General features: G+C 38.3%; 2 protein-coding genes across 15 annotated transcripts in view; one reads left to right on the forward strand and one right to left on the reverse strand.

The window, feature by feature from the left end:
* The window catches only part of LOC131435488 (uncharacterized), a 682,557-nt gene that overhangs the window by 191,683 nt on the left and 471,521 nt on the right, over positions 1 to 19,353 (reverse strand). The gene's annotated exons all lie outside the window — the stretch shown is intronic.
* Positions 914 to 17,771, forward strand: LOC131435492 (fasciclin-3-like). 5 transcript variants are annotated; one of them, XM_058603439.1, is made up of 6 exons: positions 914 to 1,303; positions 7,671 to 7,758; positions 16,095 to 16,215; positions 16,285 to 16,829; positions 16,889 to 17,058; positions 17,119 to 17,771. In XM_058603439.1, the coding sequence occupies exons 2-6, from the start codon at positions 7,689 to 7,691 to the stop codon at positions 17,368 to 17,370; spliced, it is 1,158 nt and encodes a 385-aa protein (XP_058459422.1). In that variant the 5' UTR covers positions 914 to 1,303; positions 7,671 to 7,688; the 3' UTR covers positions 17,371 to 17,771. The 5 variants fall into 5 exon arrangements, with proteins under 5 accessions (XP_058459422.1, XP_058459420.1, XP_058459421.1 ...); XM_058603437.1 differs by lacking the exon at positions 914 to 1,303 and adding an exon at positions 1,310 to 1,621 and having other exon boundaries at positions 7,048 to 7,758; XM_058603438.1 differs by lacking the exon at positions 914 to 1,303 and adding an exon at positions 1,310 to 1,621 and having other exon boundaries at positions 7,128 to 7,758.

Here is a 19,353-nt window from a genome sequence, read left to right on the forward strand (position 1 = left end):
TTTGCCAGCTTGTTACAACGGATTCAGAAACAATAGAAATCGCAGGTATATATCATCATTGGTGAACATTTTCTATGACACAAAAAAAATTAAGTTCTTGTTATATGACTCTTGTTCTTCTTCAGAAAGTCACCTTGTGTTCGAATACCGGGATGTATATGTTCTAATACATTTATTTGGAAAAAAAACTACTTGTAGTTTGAACGATTCAGGAGATGAAATAGAGTTTGTTAAACTTATGTACCTTATATTTCGTTTATTTTATTTTATTATTTAGCAACATCCCGTTCAACTTTGCAAAAGACACCAACAAGGAAAAGTTTATGCTAAGGCCGCAAAATGATTGAAGGCATGAAATTCCAGTTTTGAAGCACCGTGTGCCGACATCTTTGAGGCACGTTAAAAACTGACTGAAAGTACTTTTTCTAAAAACAGCGCAGTCTCGACCACCAGTACAACAAAATGAAATATTTTGCCAAAAGCAAAATGAAATCGTTTGAAATTGAAGTAACTTAAATATAAAGCAATGTTAAATTTTAAAAGACGTGCTCGCTAGATTTACCCAATCCCGAAATCGATCATGACAACTTCGTGTTATTGGGTTTGTATACGACTTTGGATAGACATTCATTGGTGAAACCGCGTCATTAACCAGTTAGCAGTTTTATTGTGTTCCGGATTTTACAACCTGTTTTCGGAAATATATGTAGATACACACAAATTGTTTCGAGAAAGTAACTGGAACACGTCTCCTGTTAACTGAACATACTGATGAAAAGAACCACAAATACACAGATTTTTTTTCACTGTGTCCTCTTCTAGAAAACATCATCCGTTTGATTAGTGTTGGTTGCTCTCGAGCGGGCAAAGATGCTTCGTAGCTTTCTGCAGAAATGCAAACACCGCAACCAACCAGTTCGATTTGATCCATCCGTCAGTCGTGACTCCGGAACCTGAGATCGCGCGCGTGCGTTTAGGAAGGTTCTCGCTGAAGGTCTCGGTCGAAGCTAACCGCTAGCAACTTTATCAAACTAGTAGTATCTTCATACCGGTTTCGAGACGAAAAACGAAACATGTGTATTTAGACGTCGCGACGTCGTGCGTGCTTCAATTATGACCGATGAAACGCAAACAGAACGATCACGGTCTGGCAACGCTGCTCAATTGGCTTCTCACGTGAAACGCCGAAGTAGTTCGTTCGACGCTCTCATTTTGGAATCCTACCGGCTTTCGAACCTGTTGTGGGTTTGCTTCGGCACTTTCACACATTAAAACTGTTGGACAGTGGAAAGTAGATCGCAATGTATGTGACATGCAACGAAGTCGTCATGGTGATCAGCTGCTCGATCAAACTGGAATGATTGTTGAAAATAACAATAATCTGTGTTTGTAAATCTGTGCAATTGCCACTTGATTATAATTGTCGATTTGGACTGCTGAACTCATTAAACGGGGGTGTGACAATTACAGGAGTTTGGTATCCTAGTTTGGACAATATTTCTGTGCCAAAATTTTCAGTCGAAAATATTTCATAAATACTCTAACGGTACTTTGATCTATAACAGGTTCCGTCACCTTAGACCCGCAGAAGCTCGCAATGAAGTTAGAAGTCATGTTCAAGGTACAAAATATATACGGTGGTCATGTTACAACCCCGAATCATGCTGGTCGGTCATAGTCGAGCAAGTAGAGTTCTGTACACAAATCGAAGTGAATACACATGTTGCCAGCGACATTATCGTCGCTGGGTGCCAATTTGTTGAAGTCATAAACTCGGTTGATTGTTATTGCCCGCGCGCGGTTACGCTTAGGAATTAGGTTTCCGCAGTAACATGGACGGCGGAGGTGGCGATTTCTTCGTGATCTGAATAAAGTTGTGACATTTGTTTGTGCTTTGTGTGTTTATTGAGACAGTTTACTTCTGTGTATAAATGAGATTAGGGTTTGCTGTTTTGGTTTTAATGGATGTTTCGTTGATAGCGATTCAAGTCCAATGTTGAATTGTTTCACTAAATATCACAACAAATGTGATGAATCTGTGTGAAGAGAAATTTAATTTCACCTTTAACATAAGTAACTCATCCAATCGAATATTGCTGGAGAAAGAAAGAGTTGTAAATAATTTGTTTTTGCTGTTGTTTGTGAATGACCGTGAATTGTTGCTGTTATTGTTTTAGTTAGCGAAGAGTCACGACAATTTCTGTACCACTTGATCTAGCTAGCGATACGATGCATTGTTTAGGTTTTATCGCGCCCACGAACTAATTTTCGCTGGTAGGTGAGAGTTGGTGCGCAGATCCGTTGATTCGCAATGACTCAAAGCAAGAAGTGTTCTATTATGCCAATAGGCGCATTGTTTCCGCTGCTAAATATGTTCTCTACTCAGATGATCACAACCCAACTATTATAAGTCCTTAGATATTCATCAGCATATTAGATATGGCAACAGTCTTACTTGTATTAAGTGATGAATGTAACGAAAGAATGATAGTCCTCAATAGAATCGGCTGCATTTTGTTTTTGGTGTGAATTTCATTGCTACTAATAAACTTTCACGAAGAAATTCATAACGTCGCAAAAAAATCGTAGTTGAGCTTTGTCAAAATAAGTAGGATTGTCAACGAAAGCAAAAAAGGAATGTTTAAATAACTTTCAAATATTAACTGTATGAAAAGGGAAGTTAATGGAGATCCAAATATTGCTAGATCAAAGTGTTTTCAGAACGGATTTGATAAGTAGATGCTGCCTCTCTCTCTATCTCTCTTTCCTTTTATCCTCTATAGCCATTTTAATCAATTATTCTTTTACATCTTTTCCAAACAAGAAACCCTAACCCGCGATTCTTTATTCACATTGACGTTCTCATTTTGCAATAATGGTATCAAACTTGCCCATTTCATAAAACTATATCGAGATGGAAACCGTTACTACGCCGTTATGAATTTCTTCATGAAAGTTTATGATCAGCAGTGAAATTCGCACCAAAAATAAAATGTAGCCCGATTCTCTTGATGACTATCATTCTTTCGTTACATTCATCGCCCAATACGAGTGAAACTGTCGTCCTATATTCCACGTTAACGAAGCAAGACTCGGAAGAGCAACATCGAAGACTTCACGCTTTTGGAATCCCGGGTAGAAGTGATTTGAAAACCAATAACAAATTCGGTTGTTAAAACCAAACATCTCAATGGTAGAAATTAACATTATTCAGTTTGAAATAAGAGTTAAAATATCATAAATCATAACATAACTTGCATGAGAAAATAGCTACAAAATATAAAATTCTGTCATTGTAACATGAAACCAAGAACAAAATATTTATAGAAAACGAATTTCTCAATTATTTTATATTCTAGCATTCAGAATAGAGTATTATCATAAGTATTCCTCTTATCTGATTCTGATGCAGTTTATTCAATAGCATTTTATTCGAAGATAGAATTACTGGATCAATTTACTTAATGAAATTGGAATAGCTCATCAATAACGAAATAAGATATTATAACTAATTTTGATGTTAAACAGATATTGTATAATTTCTTGATTCCTTGGATGCAATATCTCGAAAATATCAATTATCGCTGTGATAACACAGAAACATCAAGCCAAGATATGATGGTAAAAGTTGTTATTATTTTGATCTTTGTTTGCTATTTACACCTACCCGGGATGATGCGAGCGCCGACCCAAGGCCTGCAGAATCACACCAAAGGCCTGCCAGTGAAAGTCGTCAGTCGTCAGTCGAATTCATTTTCTTTGGAATCCGATTGAAAATCACAATGAACTCCGAGTCAAATTTCGGAAGAGTTCACCAAGTGTACACGACAAGAGCCATCTCTGTTCTGTCTAAATGCAGACCCTGTTGGTCGTGACAATTCGAGGCACTTTTCAGTCCCATATATCATCATTAAGAGTTAATTGATTTTTTTTCATTCTTACCAAAAGATGCTGCGAAATAGGTATTAATTGAAAGAGAAGAAAACGCCGAAGAAAACTTCAAAAAATTTCAGAACCCCCCTCTTGAATGACTCCTGCGCACGGACCTGCAATTCACTCAATCGATCAACTAACTGATATTCGGAAGTGTGGATGAGGCGTGCCAGTTTTACTCGTATTCACGACATCCAGTTACGTCTCTGACATTACCCACCCACCTTTCTTTTCGTTTCCAAACCATAAAGTTGTCCTTCCAGTCGGTGATGTGTTGCAATAAGTGTACTGATCCTGATTGCTCCGACCGGATACGCAGTCGACTGATGGCAGCAATCATGCAAAAGCTGTTTTTTTTTTTCATTATAGAGGCTTTATCCTCAAGGTCATTCACCTGTTTGGGCCAGGAAAAACTTGATCCTATGTGCGGGATTGGGAATCAATCTATTCAAAGTGGTAAATCAAGCAAATAAAAACAGTTCAGTTTTTCCAGAAAGTTATGATTTTTTTTTGGAAATATCCACAAAGCATTTTAGCTCACATTGAACAAATTTTAATTAATTGAAAGATTACAAATATCAAGCGATACAGGAACTAAAAATCGGTCTTTGATACAGGGACTTAAAATTACATTTGCCTGTATGTGAAAATGCATCACAATACGTGACATAAGTGTAAATCAGAGATATATAGCAACGTTGCAAATTATCTAAATTCTCCTAAACTTACCCACACCTACTTGACCACAGAAAACAGATATCCAAGCTACACCCTTAGAAAAAAATAAATTTACGCTTGACGTAAATTCAGACATGCCGTAATTTCTACGATGATGACACAATATTACATCTACTAACATGTAAAATTAAATTTTGCATCTGTGTCGATATAAGCTTCAGTTGAATTAACTGTGAAGTTAATTATATGACTTATTTTCACATTCACATAGTAATCTATCATCAAGCAAGAAAAAGCGAAAGGCTTGAATTTACGTAATGCCTAATTGGTAAATTTTCCAAGAATTCACTAAGAAAATATCGTTTAAACTTACTATCCAATTTACGCAACATGCTCAACTAAATTTATATATCAGGTGTACAACTTTGCTTCCGCCTTTTTTCCATCATTAAAAGCTTTATTACGAAAAAGTGCTTACAGATGTCCTCTTTTGACGCTATCCATGAAGCAATCCATTTTTCCTACTCTTAGAAGGATTGAAAATTTTTATCTGCCAGGCCGTGTGTCATCGAACGGAATAGGTGGAAGTCAGAAGGGGAGACATCTGGGGAATACGGCGCGTGGGGCAAGACTTCCCATTTCAGCGTTTCCAGGTACTTTTTGACCACTTTTGCGACGTGAGGCCGAGCATTGTCGTGTCGGAGGATGACTTTGTCATGTCGCTCTTGATATTGCGGCCGCTTTTCTTTTAGCGCGCGACTAAGGTTGCTGTCAGAGTGAAAGCGTCACGCGAAGCGTCTGGACGCGCGGGTGAGCTAGTTACATTTGATTAAAGCAAACCTGTCAGAGTAAATGCGAATGTAAAACAGTACATCGCATTGAATCGCTTCGCTTCGGTCCGCATTCCGCGCTCACTCTGGCATCAACCTAAGGCGCATCAGTTGCGTTCGGTAGCGATCTCCTGTGATGGTTTCACCCAGTTTTAAGAGCTCGTAGTAAATCACACTCAGCTGAACCCACCAAATACAAAACATAACCTTGACGCCGTGAATATTCGGTTTTGCCTTCGATGAAGTAGCATGCCCGGGCCTTACCCATGATTAGGATTTAGGATTATCGTATCGAACCCACTTTTTATCACCGGTTACCGGATTCGATGAAAGAACTTTTTACGATTTTGTCTTTGAAGCAGTTGCTCACATACAAATAGACGGCGCTCGATGTCCCTCAGTTTCAACTCGTACGGCACCCAGTTTCCTTCTTTCTGAATCATGCCCACAGCCTTGAGACGTTTTGAAATGGCTTGCTGACTCACTCCCAACGATTCGGCTCTTCATGGGTTTGGCACGAATCTTCATCAAGCAATGCTTCTAGTTGTTCATCTTTGAAGGTTTTTTCTCTTCCACCACCATGTTTGTCTTCGACATCGAAATCACCATTTTTAAAACGTTGAAACCACTCCCGACACGTTCTTTGACTCAGAGCAGCATCACCGTAAGTTTCTGAGAGCATTCGATGCGCTTCAGCTGCATTTTTTTCGATTTGTAACAGAAAAGTAAAACTTCCCGCAAATGGCGAGAATTGGGCACATCAACAGATATTTTCGAGCGTGAATATTACGAAAACAAGAACAACTGTCACTGAAACGACGATGAAAATTCGTTAGGCACTGTACACACTCACTTTAAAGACATTATCAGCCTCAGCCGGTACAGCCACCTTTCGGAAAACGGCGGAAGCAAAGTTGTACACCTGATACTCTGTTTTCTATGTGTAGGAAAATGTAATTTTACATTTCGGTAACTGGATAGGTTTGCCAAGGTGTTCTTTCTCGTCAAATTCTGTAATATTACGGGGGATATTTTGTGAATTGCATCATACGTGGAGTTTTGTCACCAATGCAATTCATGTTTTCTCACATACTTTGGCTGCGAGAAACAAATATAAGTTCTACTTATGCTAAACGGGAAAACAACTGCGTCATTCACCAGCTTAATGTGGTTCTACTTTTGTTAGTGATAGTTCAAGAAATTCCAGCACTGCCTGGAATCAAAATGCTTATAACTTATATCCAACTCTACGATCTATCCGGGAAAAAAAGACTTTAAGTCGGTGTCATCATCAATGCAATGATTCAGGTCTTCATCCTTCGGACTAAAGCAACTGGAATGCCCACCATATTGGTTCAAGATAACGAGTAGCTCGACTGATAAGCAAATCGTGAAGCGACGCTACGGCTGCATACCGTTACCGGATTGTACTGGCAACTCACTATTCTCGACCATGATCCGATCAATAAAAGTCTTGTTAGCTGTTCACTAAGCTGTCAGTACGAATCAGTCGCCTCAAGTGGCACCAATGTTCAACTTAACCGACAGCAATTAGCAGTTAATTATACCTAAACGTGATAATAATTCCATAGCATGTCATTAAAAGCGATTTGGCGAGTGAACAAATTAATAGCCCATAAAACATCATTAGACAATTAACAAATTCAATAAGATTATTTACCCAAGGCGTGATCACGTACAAAGTGCTATCGATAACAGTCTGCCTTATCGAGAACAGCGCTTTGATCTTCACCGTGTCGATCGACTCGACGGTCGTTGGATCCTCGTGGGAGACAGGAATACTACATTAACTCTCACGTGCTGCATCTTTGGCGTCTCTTTGCTTCGGTTAGTAGTAACCAACCGCGGCGTCGTACCGAAGAGAGTGAACTACGATTCATTCGACCAGACGCCGCCACACGGTAGAGCACAAAACAGTCTGAAAGCAGAGCCGGGGAAGTGGTGGTACAAAAAGTTCAGAGCGCGTGAGCTACATTTGCGCTTTCGATTTCAGTCGCTTGAGTACGACGGGCCAAGCCAAGTGTGCACTCGAACTGAGTAGTGGGTGATGTAACGATTGCTCTGTGCGGACCAAGTGTCAACTATTGTTATTGTTTGCTGCGAATTCCGTTTGATTGAGCAGCTAGTGGTATATCGGGTGGACTGTCGGTAGCAGGTCACAAGTGTTGCGATTTACGCATTTTTTCGGTCGGCCACTGGATAATTCAGACCGAAGAAAAGTGCGACATGATGAACGGGAATTCGAGACGACGGCTCAGCTCGGTAGCGATGTGGTCAGCCACGGGGCTGTGTGTTGGTAAGTATTCGACAAAAATAAACCCTGCTGCCGGTCTTTCGAAGGTCGCGCGTTAGTTTGGCTTGGTCATCGATTGTAATGATTTGGATGTAGTGAGAGTATGAACGGTGGAAGGCCTCGGTGTGTTTGAGATGAAGTTGCAAACGGAGTGTAAACATTCATCGCTTCAATATCCGATCAATATTTGCTTTGCCGTCGGTAAAGGAACTTTGACGAGCGTCGTTCATAGTCAGTAGAGTGGTTCGAGAATTGAAATTATAGCAGTGCAACGAATCAAGCATTCAAGTTCATGGTAATCTGCACCTTGGTAGTGAAATTTCCACCTCTGAAGTTGTATTAAGCATTGAGTTTTCGTTCGAAATCCAACATCGATGGTTCAGTAGTTAAAACGCTGCTCTCATAAGTTGTTTGCTCGAAATTCGACTTGGAAAGATTCTTAGATGCTCATGGTGTATTTGCTTGATGCCAAACCTAACCCAGTTTCCAGCCTAACTGCTGTCGAACTGTTTGTTTGAACTTAATTTCGAATCTAGTTTCAACGCCGTTGAGCTGAAATTCGAGTCAGTTTAGAACCTGATTCTTGTACCGGGTGTGCTTACACCCCCATTGCTAAGTGCGAAGTTTCATGTTTGTTTGATGGAACTAGTTCCTGTTAGTTCCAATTTAACACTGTAGCAGTCCCTATTAAAGAATCATAACTACACCAAAACTTCATGACTTGGCAACTTACAGTATTTTTAATACATGCTCGAAATTAGGAAGTGAAAATTTCATTTATTGAAGAAACCTAATTTAATATTCTAGGGCTTGTATAGAAAATACACCTTATACAAAAAATAATAACATACAACATTATTTAAGAGATTTTTGTTAGCTTGAGCATATCTCAATTAATCTTTTGTTTGGAATACGAACCACCCTACGAACAGAAATGCTTGACAGCTGGAAATAGAACAGATTCGCTGCCACATGTCTGGATAAAGAGTAACACAACATACAAAACGTAAATCAGCTGCTAGAAACTGGATACGGAGTTTGGCTACGGAAAAACTCGCGATTTCAAAACAACTAAAACATTAGAGATTTCTCGGAGCTACATTGTTTAAAATTGTTTATACCTGACATTGCTATTATTATTGCTATTTCTAAGTCGCCATATTTGGTTTAACCTGCTGACAGAAAAAAAACATTACAATAGAGCAATGCCAAACTTTAAGAAGTTAGCTGAGTTGAAACAACTAGTGTAGGTGTTGATTTTGTGATTTGAAGGAGTAGAAACTGATTGAGAAAAGCCTTTCCGGCTGAATACGAAAAAGGTAATTTTATTTTCAAATGGTCGTGTTTGAACAGTTTTAGTTTTATTATTGCCCAAGCAGCTGCTCTAAATTTTATCGTGAAACTCACTAATCATTGAGAAAAAAAACTAGATTTAATCTATGAAATAGAATTTATCAGCCGAATGTTCGTAGGTCGTCAATCAGCTTTAACTAAGTGGGGTGAAAAGTAATCATCTTTACTTCCATAATGCACAGCAATCGCATTAGATTATAATACCTTGTGTTGTTTTTTCTTGATAATTTTCGAACCGACCCAGAGTAGCTTCTTCAAACAAATATGAGATGTAAGTGAACCTGATATACGAATCAGGCTCGAAACTGACTCGGATTTCAGTTCAAAGAGTTGGCATCAAGCGTGAATAACACTAGAGTCTATTCAAGTCAAGTTGAGTATGGGAAAAACGATTTTTGCTATCTCATAAAACATTTTTCGAGAGACAAATCGGCGAAGGAAACCATAGAAAAGAAAAGTAAATATTGTGAGGCTAGTGCCCCTGCTAGGTGGATAAACCACTTCTTTTTTTTACTTAACTGATTATGAGGATATCAACAGATATACCAATTGAACAAGCCAGGTAAAAAAACAACAACTTGCGATATTTCAATTTTCCGATCAGAAGATACTCCGTGGCACATTTTCAAATCAGGTTTAGCTTAGAGCTGCTAACATCCTGTTGTTGGAAATATCCACAAAGGTCTGCAACAAGTCTTCCTCGATGCTGAAGTGCGAAAAGTTGATTATAGAAGCAAATTTTTGAACTCACATATGGTTTCTTGGCACAGCTTAATGTGAACGATGATTCGATCTACAATTCCTGAAGTTCTAGACCTTAGGAATTGCTAATCAACATTCCTCTATTCCGAGTTAAACATCTTCCACTATAAACAAAATATAAAACGTAACTGCACTCCGGTTTTATGCATGGATTTGAAAGATTTGAACTATTTAATAATTATTTAGAACGTGAGAAACTTTAAGGGGCAGGTAGGGTCTAACACTTTTGCAAAATCATTTATTATTTTCTTTATATTTTCTTATAGTAAAATATTTCAAAAATATTCTGTGAAATTTTCAAGCCTATTGGAACGGAACTCTGGAAGTTATGGACCTTTATCTATGGCTATCTCATTCTGCGAAGAAGCAAGATCTTGTCGCACAGGCCCAAGATTTTTACTTCGATTGACTTTTTGACAAAACATTCTTGAAATGTTTCATTAGAATAAATTATAAATGTAAAATATAATTTTTTGAAAATTTTAGACCGTATGGGCTAACTGAAATAATTAATTGTTACCATTAATTTTATAGACAAAAAATTTTAAACGCATTTTTCTCGAAAGCAGGTTTTGAAAGTCCGTGTCCATCGTCATTCAAAAACTACTGCACCAATTTTTTTCAATTTTCGCATACATTTTCTACATATAAAAACCAGGCCCAAACGTTTTTCTTTTCGTTGTTTGTTACTTTGGGGTGGTTTAACAGCTACAAAATGGCGATTTTTTTCGTGAAAAATCGTAGTTTTCACTTTAAACAACCACCAAAAATTAAAAAATTCTTTCTGGAAAAAATTCGCAAAAATGATGATTTTTTTCATCGTTTAGACTCTGTTCTGCTGAGCTCTGCTAAAACTTTATTTTACTCTAGAAGCTGATCTGATTTTCTGATCCTCAAAACTATGGATCAACACTCAACGAATAGATTTCAACAGATCGTGTTTCTTTTCTAAATTAAACTTGTCATTACATCAAGTAGAGCGCCCAGACAATCGTCGAAGTTCTTATCTCTATTTGCGCAGTATCAGTTTACCAGCGCGAAGCTACCCCAAAGTCGTTTGCTTTTCAAACGAAACAGTTGAGTCAACTTGAACGGTACACAATAGTTTATGAGTCATTCCCGTACGCCTCTGCCATGTCTCGGTACCTCGGTACTGCACACCTTTTTTTTTTTAAATGTCGTATATGGTCTTGGAAGCGCTATGCTAATGGAAAAAGGTATGCAGCTATAGTAAACATAATGAATCAGAATCAAAACTTTATCATTTGAGTTCAAGTTTCATATTCATAACTCGCTTCTGGTTTGATTCCTGTAGCATATTGATGTATGTTTTTTCCACCCAATAGTATAACATACAACTTCTCGCAATTATGCAATTCAATACAAAGATAAAGGTAAAACAACTAAAACAAGTTTCTTGACAAAGTGTCAAACTTGTCCGACAAAAATAGGCCAGAAACCAGTTTGCTAAAGGTTCAAAACTTCTCGGTTCTCAACACAGAGACTGACTCTATTCTGGTGGGAAGTCATCCAGGTACAGCAGCGTCAACAACGTCGAGTGAAAAAGTGTTTCTAATTTGAATGACAGTAAAAAGTTTCCTCTTACTTTCTTCCCTTCGCTTACTTGCTTTCCGTTTAGTACTTTCCTACACTCGATTGTTCATGTAGGCTGTATATGTGAATAGAAATGATTGAACGCTGAGCAATTAGTGGTACAGCTATTGAAAAGTTTTCATTCTCAGACGGTGCACATTTTGGACGAGGAAAGTCAACACGCTGCCACGACCCAAAGCACGTGGCTCAAGATTAGTGTCTCGTTTTGTGGTTAAGATGTTATTGCATAGCGGAACACTGGGTGGCAGAATTTCCGCAATCGCCAATCAACGCAGCCACCATCGTCGTCGTCGTCGTCACCGTCGTTGTTGATACGTGACTAGTTGCGGTGGCGCGCCGGACGAACGGAAAGGGCAATAAATTTAAAACAACACAAATCATACTCACAGATGCGATGCGGGTGCACTGGAATGCCCCGTAGATAAAGTTCAAGTGTGCGAATTGGAAATTTATGCGAGGGTCGTAAATCTTTAAACGCCGCGCAGGATGAGCAATGCGAATCGAAACAGTTTTTGAGAAAAGGCCTCGAAACCGAAGTTCCTACCGATTCAAATTGACGCATTCAAAAATTTTCGGTCAATATTTGAGTGATTTACTAATCGTCAAGTCACCGAATACCGACTCTTGAGAAAATTCGTTCATTCTTCATCCGGCTGTTATCAGCACCGGAATCGAGCTAATGGTATTTACCTGACTGATAATTTCTTCGTGACTTTTATCCACAGTATGTTCGGTTCTCTTTTGGATGCATAACCGAGTTGACAAGTTCCTGTCCCTCCTTTTCATTTCCAGTCAGAATCGCTTCGAAGGTGTGTTACTTGGAACCGGTATCTAAAATCATGACTGCAATTTCCTCAGCTGGAGAGGAATTTCAACACTGATTTGGCTATGTCGTGACACGCCTTTTTGTCACGTTTTGCCGTGCTACGTGACAGGCTCGGATGACTCGATCCAGCTTGCCTGAATCGTCGATATTCACGTCGCAAAGAAACAAATAAATTAACATGTATGCCATTTCTGTTGCTAATCGAGCCTCTCTCATACTTACATATGCCAATCATGATCAGCACAAGCAGATTAAAGCACCAACAAAAAATTTTATGTTTGGTACGTTTTTTACGACTGGTTCATAGTTGCTCATCAAAGCCAAGGACTATGAATGATAACGTACCAGTTCGGGAGTTGGAAACCAAACACTTTTCATCTGCCGATAGGAAAGAACAAATGTATATTCGAGTAACAGCTTTCAGTATTAGATTTGAAGTGTTTCAATTGTACATTTTACGAGCAAATCACACTGCTAGTCGTAATTAGATTATAGACTATGATCTACCAAAACTACCAGTCAGAAACTATAGATTATACCAATATAGATCACAAAAGTGGTTCACAAAATAACATTACAGTATCACCGTGATGATGGAAAAATGATCAACTAATTCCTTTTACATGCTGCGTAAGTCACAATACTGACGAATGAATGAATTCGATTTTCTGGGTTCATGGCATTTTCGTTTCCCGTTTCGAAGAAATGTTCTAAGCGTAAACACGCGTGTTTGAACTAATTAAAATACATCGCTGCAAACCTATCTCGGAATAATTCAATGCAATGTACTCTTGGTGCATCAAATTTACTCTGACAGGATTGCGGTGATCAAATGTAACAAAGGTTGCTGCCGGAGTGAGCGCGGAATGCGGAGCGAGGCGCATCACATTATAGCTAGCTTTCTCGCGTGTCGTGACGCTTGCACTCTGGCAGTAACTTAAGATTATATTTTCCGGAACGGGAAGTGGCCATGATCCAATTGGACGTGAACTGTGATCGTATCAAGGCTCTCAAGCGAGCTGAAGCATATAGAAATTAATAGAGTTTTTTCTGAACAAAATTGAAACAATTGTGCGAATTGTATAAAAAGAGCAGTTTGTCAGTCACGTCACCTACACAATTATCTAAGACTATTTCGAACTTTATCAACCGACTAATACCAGCCTGGAAAATAGACTAATGATGTCGATATCAGTTCAGCCACATCCAAAAAAATTGAGCGGAGAGAAAAAGCACTGTTTGTCGATTGACTGATTTATTGTTCCTAAGCACCAAATACACTGTGTACAGCATCCATTTTCAAGGTATTTTGCCTCGTTTTGATTTTAGCATGATCGTTCAAACAGGACATATGTATTATAAAGAGAGCAATATTTTCGTATTTAAAACAATTCCATATTCATATTGATTCAAACAGCTTACAGTAATTATTTCTGTAATATTGTAACACTCCTATTCCATTTTGCCATTTGAACCAGTTCGTCGAGATCAGTAAATGTGTGCACGTGTGTATTTGTGACAAATAATTTCTTTCAAGTTTCTCCGAGATCATACAAGGTTCCTGAATTTCATTTGTACCCGTCTTCTGGCTCCGAAACTAAAAAATGGCAAAGGTAAAAAAAATAATGTCACTCATTTCTCTCGTAGAAGTTGAATCGATTGCCTCCATCTAAGATTCGAATGAAAGGTCATAAGATCCCATAACAGCTTCTTATTTTTTAATCAGTGCCAACATCCGGTTTAGGATGCCGATTTTGATAGTCGATGACCAAATAAACTTATTCCAGTTTTACCGGTAATCGGTGTTCGATCCTCGAAGGTACCCAAAAATTTTATTTGGAACACAGTACGGTTTCTCAGAGACGACTACACTGTTTTCCAAAAATTTCGAATCGAATAAAACCCTTTAGGTGAATTTAACTGACATCAGCTACACCGATTTTCGAGTTCTGGTTCCGAAAGTATCCAGAATAAAGGACCTCAATCGTTTCCCTAAAGAAGACCAAAATGAATTTCATAAACAAAAAATGAAATTATAAAAATTGGTTAATTTTATCCGATTCGACTACCGATTCTGGAATTACAGGGCGATGAGTTTTTAAAATCCAAACCGTCATAGTTGATGACGATACCAAAAAATCTTCAAAGTTGGGACTAAAAGTATTCCAATTCATTCGTCATATTAATTTATCACTATTCGGATCATTTTGGGTTATGCTGGTCCCTTAATACTAGTTCTGGAAGTACCATGAATAATGATCAAAAACTCTAGAGTGGAACCCACTTCGACACCTCATAGAATGCTTAATCGATTATCACTCGCTTAGATTCAAAGAAATAATATTATGTTTTCATACAATTTCTCTTTTCGATCCCACTTGCAGTTCCGAAATTACTGGGCAATAAGTGATTGAAATTTCAAGCTGTCATTTAAAACGACAGTCAATACAATAATTTCATGAAAACTAAAAACACCGACGAATATTCATGCCAAAAACACATGCGGAGTGACAAAAAAGGATACCATTTCTCTGCTAGGTGGATTAAACACGTTGTTTACACGAATATTCGAAGCTACATGGTTTTTGTCTATGCGAGTTTCTAAAGTTAGGCGTTTTTTTTCAGACGGATTTTCAAAGTTACGCAATATTTTTAAACTGGTTTTTAAAGTTATGAGGATATTCGAAGATGTCGCGTGTCTCCACGGATTCTGTCATGTTTCGAGTCGAATCGCTTCAATTCGTGTGTCGCGTTCATTTTGGCTCCGCTTTAACTTCTATGTCTTTTTTATTTGATTCCTTAGAAAGATAACATATTTCTAAGTATGTTAATGCTTTGCTAATTGGGTTAAAGAAGTTACAACTAAATGGGTAATACATTTCTACGATAATCCGAGAACTGCAGAATTACATGTTCTGTGAAACCTATACTTGTCTTTAATTTTCCATAATTTCATTTGTCAGAAGCCCATATAAAAATTACTCTTTTAAGCCATCATTAGTGTAGCAGTTCTAAGTCTCAACACTGATGAAGGTTGAGAATATCACACTGAAATACTAGTATCTGTGTCTGTTACTATCTCGTGAGATTAGTGGTAAAATCGTAAAGATTTGATAAGTGAATAAAATAGAATTAACTTTATTGGAAAGTGAAAGACAGAAATTTGATGAGAGTTGATATACAGCCCAATAACCGATTTTTGTGATGAAAATACAATGATTACCAGCGGATGTCGAATGAGCGCAATACGTGATAATAAAGCTATTGTAATATCAATTTTATTGATTTATTTCATTGATTTCATTCATTGCACTGATCACTGTATGTGTGATGATCTACAAGAAGACGAATATTTTTATACATAATTTATTTTCCAATTGAGCTTACCTCACTCTTCGCTTTGATCGTTTCAGTTCCAAGTGCATAAAAACAACCAGCGCTACTCAAAAATAGATTCGCCCACCATTCACTTCTACTCAAGTCAACAGACGAGGTACAGCATCACGAGTAAAATATGCGCTAGAACAAAAGAATTACTCCTTCTAATGAATTCTGTTTTCTGTAGAGCACAGATTCGATCATCCATACCTGTGAGATCATTTTCGCAATTATATTTATTCATCACACGACACTTGACATGTCTGCGATTCGTCCTTGTCCTTGTCAATTCAATACAGTTGTAAAAGTAAACCCAGTTCTTTATACCAATATTTGATTTGTCGCTTGCGTGAAACCACTTGAAAACATTAACTGACAAACTCTCATTGTTTGATTTATCCTACAGCTCTTTTCACGCTCGTTGAATCACAAGAAATTCAGACCATTCCATCAACGGCCTACGTGAAAACTTTGGCCAAAAACGTCAACCTTCTATGCCATAGTGATAAACCGATCGAGTTCTGTAGGTAGGTTACTATGTTTGGTATTGCTTAGTTGGGAATTGAAAAAAAGTCATAAAACTAACCCACTTTTAGTGTTCAAATTCCCGGAATCACGGGTACCCACGACATCCGACACCTGCCAACTGACATCAAATACTACGGAGACAGTTTGCATCGGGGAGATTGCGGCATTGAAATAGCGAAGTTGAAGGCATCCAACGAAGGTAAATTCTACTGCAACCTAACGATTGGAGGGGAGGTTTTTCGGGAGGCGATCGATATTGTAATAGCCGTTAGCCCAGAACCGACGGAGATTGAACTGGGACGAAACACGATCATCCAGCATGGAGGCTTAGCACCGAACCAGACACTGGCTGTGAAGTGTATCTCCCAGGATGCTATACCTCAGGCCAACTTGAGCTGGTTCCTTGAAGATGATCCCATCGATGAAAAACTGCCAGGACCGATTGTCACTAGCGTTACGGTAGATAAGAAAGGCAAAAAGCTAACCACCGTGACACAAGAATTAAACTATCCTATCGCGGTGGCTGATTGTGGCAAGAAAATCATCTGCAGAGCAGAACACTTTGCCATCAGCAAGGGCTACTATCGAGCTTTTCTTCCATTGAATATTCGAAGTTGGTAGTTTTTGCTGAGGTAATACGGATTTAAGAGCTAACGATTGTGATTTTTCCAGTTCCTCCTCAGCCAGTCCCTGCAATATACATCGGAGAAGGAGCTCATGCCGTTGTAAATGTTACACTGAAGTCGAATCCTCGACCGAAAACAAGTTGGAAGATCGATGGAATCGCTATCAACGAGGGCCAATCCGTGGGACCCTACCAGGCATACATTCCCAAAGATATGGTATTTTCCCAACACTTTTGTTTCACTACGAATTATAATCTTACATTTGCTACATTTTAGGACTACGGGAATTATTTGGTTCTGCTGAAAATCAACGAGCAAACGGAGCAGACGAAATTGTTTGAGCTGGTCGCTACCAATGAGCTGGGAACGCAAACCTACGTTATAAAAGCAAGCAAGTATCCGGCCTCGGATGGCGACAACGACGAGGACAATGAAGTGACACCCAAAAATGGAGCCGTTTTCTGGCTCGTCAGCATATGGACGTTCTTTTGCTCTGTGATAGTGACATGTGTGTTACGAGTTCCTTAACTACTTGCTATAACATATATTGTACCATAAATTGGTTGCGTCAGTGTTCGGATCGTTTTCTTCCGGTTCGTTGGACAGGGAACAGCAGTCGAGAGAAGTCGATTCGGTTACTGAGCAAACAATTTGCATGAACAGTATTGTGCAGACAAACAGCAAAAACTGAAGCTGATGTCGAATTTTTTATACTATGGAAGATACAGGATAAGTCAGTCCAATACGTTACTAATGCAAGGCTTCGTTGTTGTTGTAGAGTGTCGAATATTAGGTTTTAGTGCTTATTTATTGAATGAAACTGCATTTATTAAGTTAAACGAAAGTGTGTGGGACAAACAGTGGACTAATCGTCAAATGTGAAAGATTTCAACAACACTTGATAGGTACAAATAAATGGTTTTACCAGAGTTATGGTAGTATTTTTTTCTATTCCTTGTGATATTTTGTCTCTCTGGTCTGGAAACCTTTGACTTACTGTACGGGAGACAGAATTGATGAATGTTTTTATCATAGGATTATTTAACATGGGCTTTAATTTCATTAGTGATTAATGTATCTCTTTAAATAAGCATGCTTTGTTATAGTTTAAAATATTGCGGTTATTGGAGCAGTACGCATCATGCAACAACTTTCAAGTCTACAGGCGTATTAAATAAATGAAAAAATGTCAGAACAGCATGAGATTTGCCATTCACAGTGATCCAAAACTGAAATTTAAATTATTCTGCGGCGTTATTCCAAACTCTGGGCTTGTATTGTGAATCCTTGAACGAAGCATAAAAAAATGCCTGCTGTGAACACAAGAGGTGTACCGATAGTGAATAATTCGCGCAGATCAATATAGACGGAAATAGAGCCCCACGAAAATTTAATTTGAGATGTTTCAGTTTCATGTCTGTTAGTCTGTGCTGCTATAAGAAAATGGAATTTTTTTCTGATATACCGCTAGATTATAAATGTTTGGTAATCGCATTCACTCTAACAGTTTTGCTTTGATCCAATGGAACCAGCTCGTACGCACGTCTGGACGCTTCGCGTGACACTTACACTCTAACAGAAAACTAACGTTTAATCAAAGCAAACATGTCAGAGGGAACGTAACTCTGTAATAGCGCAATGCATAAAAACGCTTCGTTTCGCTTCACAAAACGCGTGCACTCTGATTGCAACTTTAAGAGTTATGCACGGAGAAAATTTCACAGGTGCTTAATTAATCCATGCTGCTCAAAAGCCCACGGGGAACAATAAATAACTTGAAAGAACAAGTTACGAGTCAACTTTTTAGCTTAAACACAAAATAATTCATTTCAGGAGCTAAGCACATAAAATGGAGGATGAAATGGGGGTAAAATAAATGACAATAGTAATAATACATCAAATACATAAAAAAGTAGTTCAGTAGTACGAAGCAGTTTGAGACCTATCTGAGTTAACGTTTGAATAAAGGTACTATGGAAAAAAATTTGTTCCGGTTATAGAGGTTTTAACCTTAAGGTCATTCGCCTATTCGGACTAGAAACTGTGGGGTTGGGAATCGAACCCAGTCGGGTTGCGTGAAAGGCATTGACTTACCCATCACGATATATCTGTCCCAATATGAAAAAAAAACCATTTGACAAAGTATTTCACTCGAAATTATCGTGAGATGGGAAGCGTTACGTTAAGGGCTAGAAAGCGTTGCATTCGATATTTTTAAATTGAGGGTTTCAAATCATATGAGTTTTTTGTGGAAATTATGAGTGTTAAAAACCGTTATAAGGGTACGATTCTAGCGGTAAGCGAGTTACGATACGTTACTTTTATTAAAGTTACTGGTGTTATGAAGTGTTATAAATGTCGCTCTTTAGTAACAGTTCAGCTGAAAAGTTCGTATCGTTTAATAGAAACACACATTTTTTTGCCAAAATTCGTTTTTATTATTCAACATAATTCCCATCAGAGGCGATACAGCGATTATAGCGATCTTCAAACTTTTCGATACCATTTTTG

Source organism: Malaya genurostris, chromosome 3 (genome assembly GCF_030247185.1).
Source record: "Malaya genurostris strain Urasoe2022 chromosome 3, Malgen_1.1, whole genome shotgun sequence".
NCBI lineage: Eukaryota > Metazoa > Arthropoda > Insecta > Diptera > Culicidae > Malaya > Malaya genurostris.

What these genes read in the sequence shown, in the direction of transcription:
- LOC131435492 (XM_058603439.1), top strand. Translation starts at nt 7,689, where the DNA reads ATGATGAACGGGAATTCGAGACGACGGCTCAGCTCGGTAGCGATGTGG. An exon ending in TCTTCCATTGAATATTCGAA is followed by an intron (nt 16,830 to 16,888) that starts GTTGGTAGTTTT and finishes TGATTTTTCCAG; the next exon opens with TTCCTCCTCAGCCAGTCCCT. An exon ending in CATACATTCCCAAAGATATG is followed by an intron (nt 17,059 to 17,118) that starts GTATTTTCCCAA and finishes GCTACATTTTAG; the next exon opens with GACTACGGGAATTATTTGGT.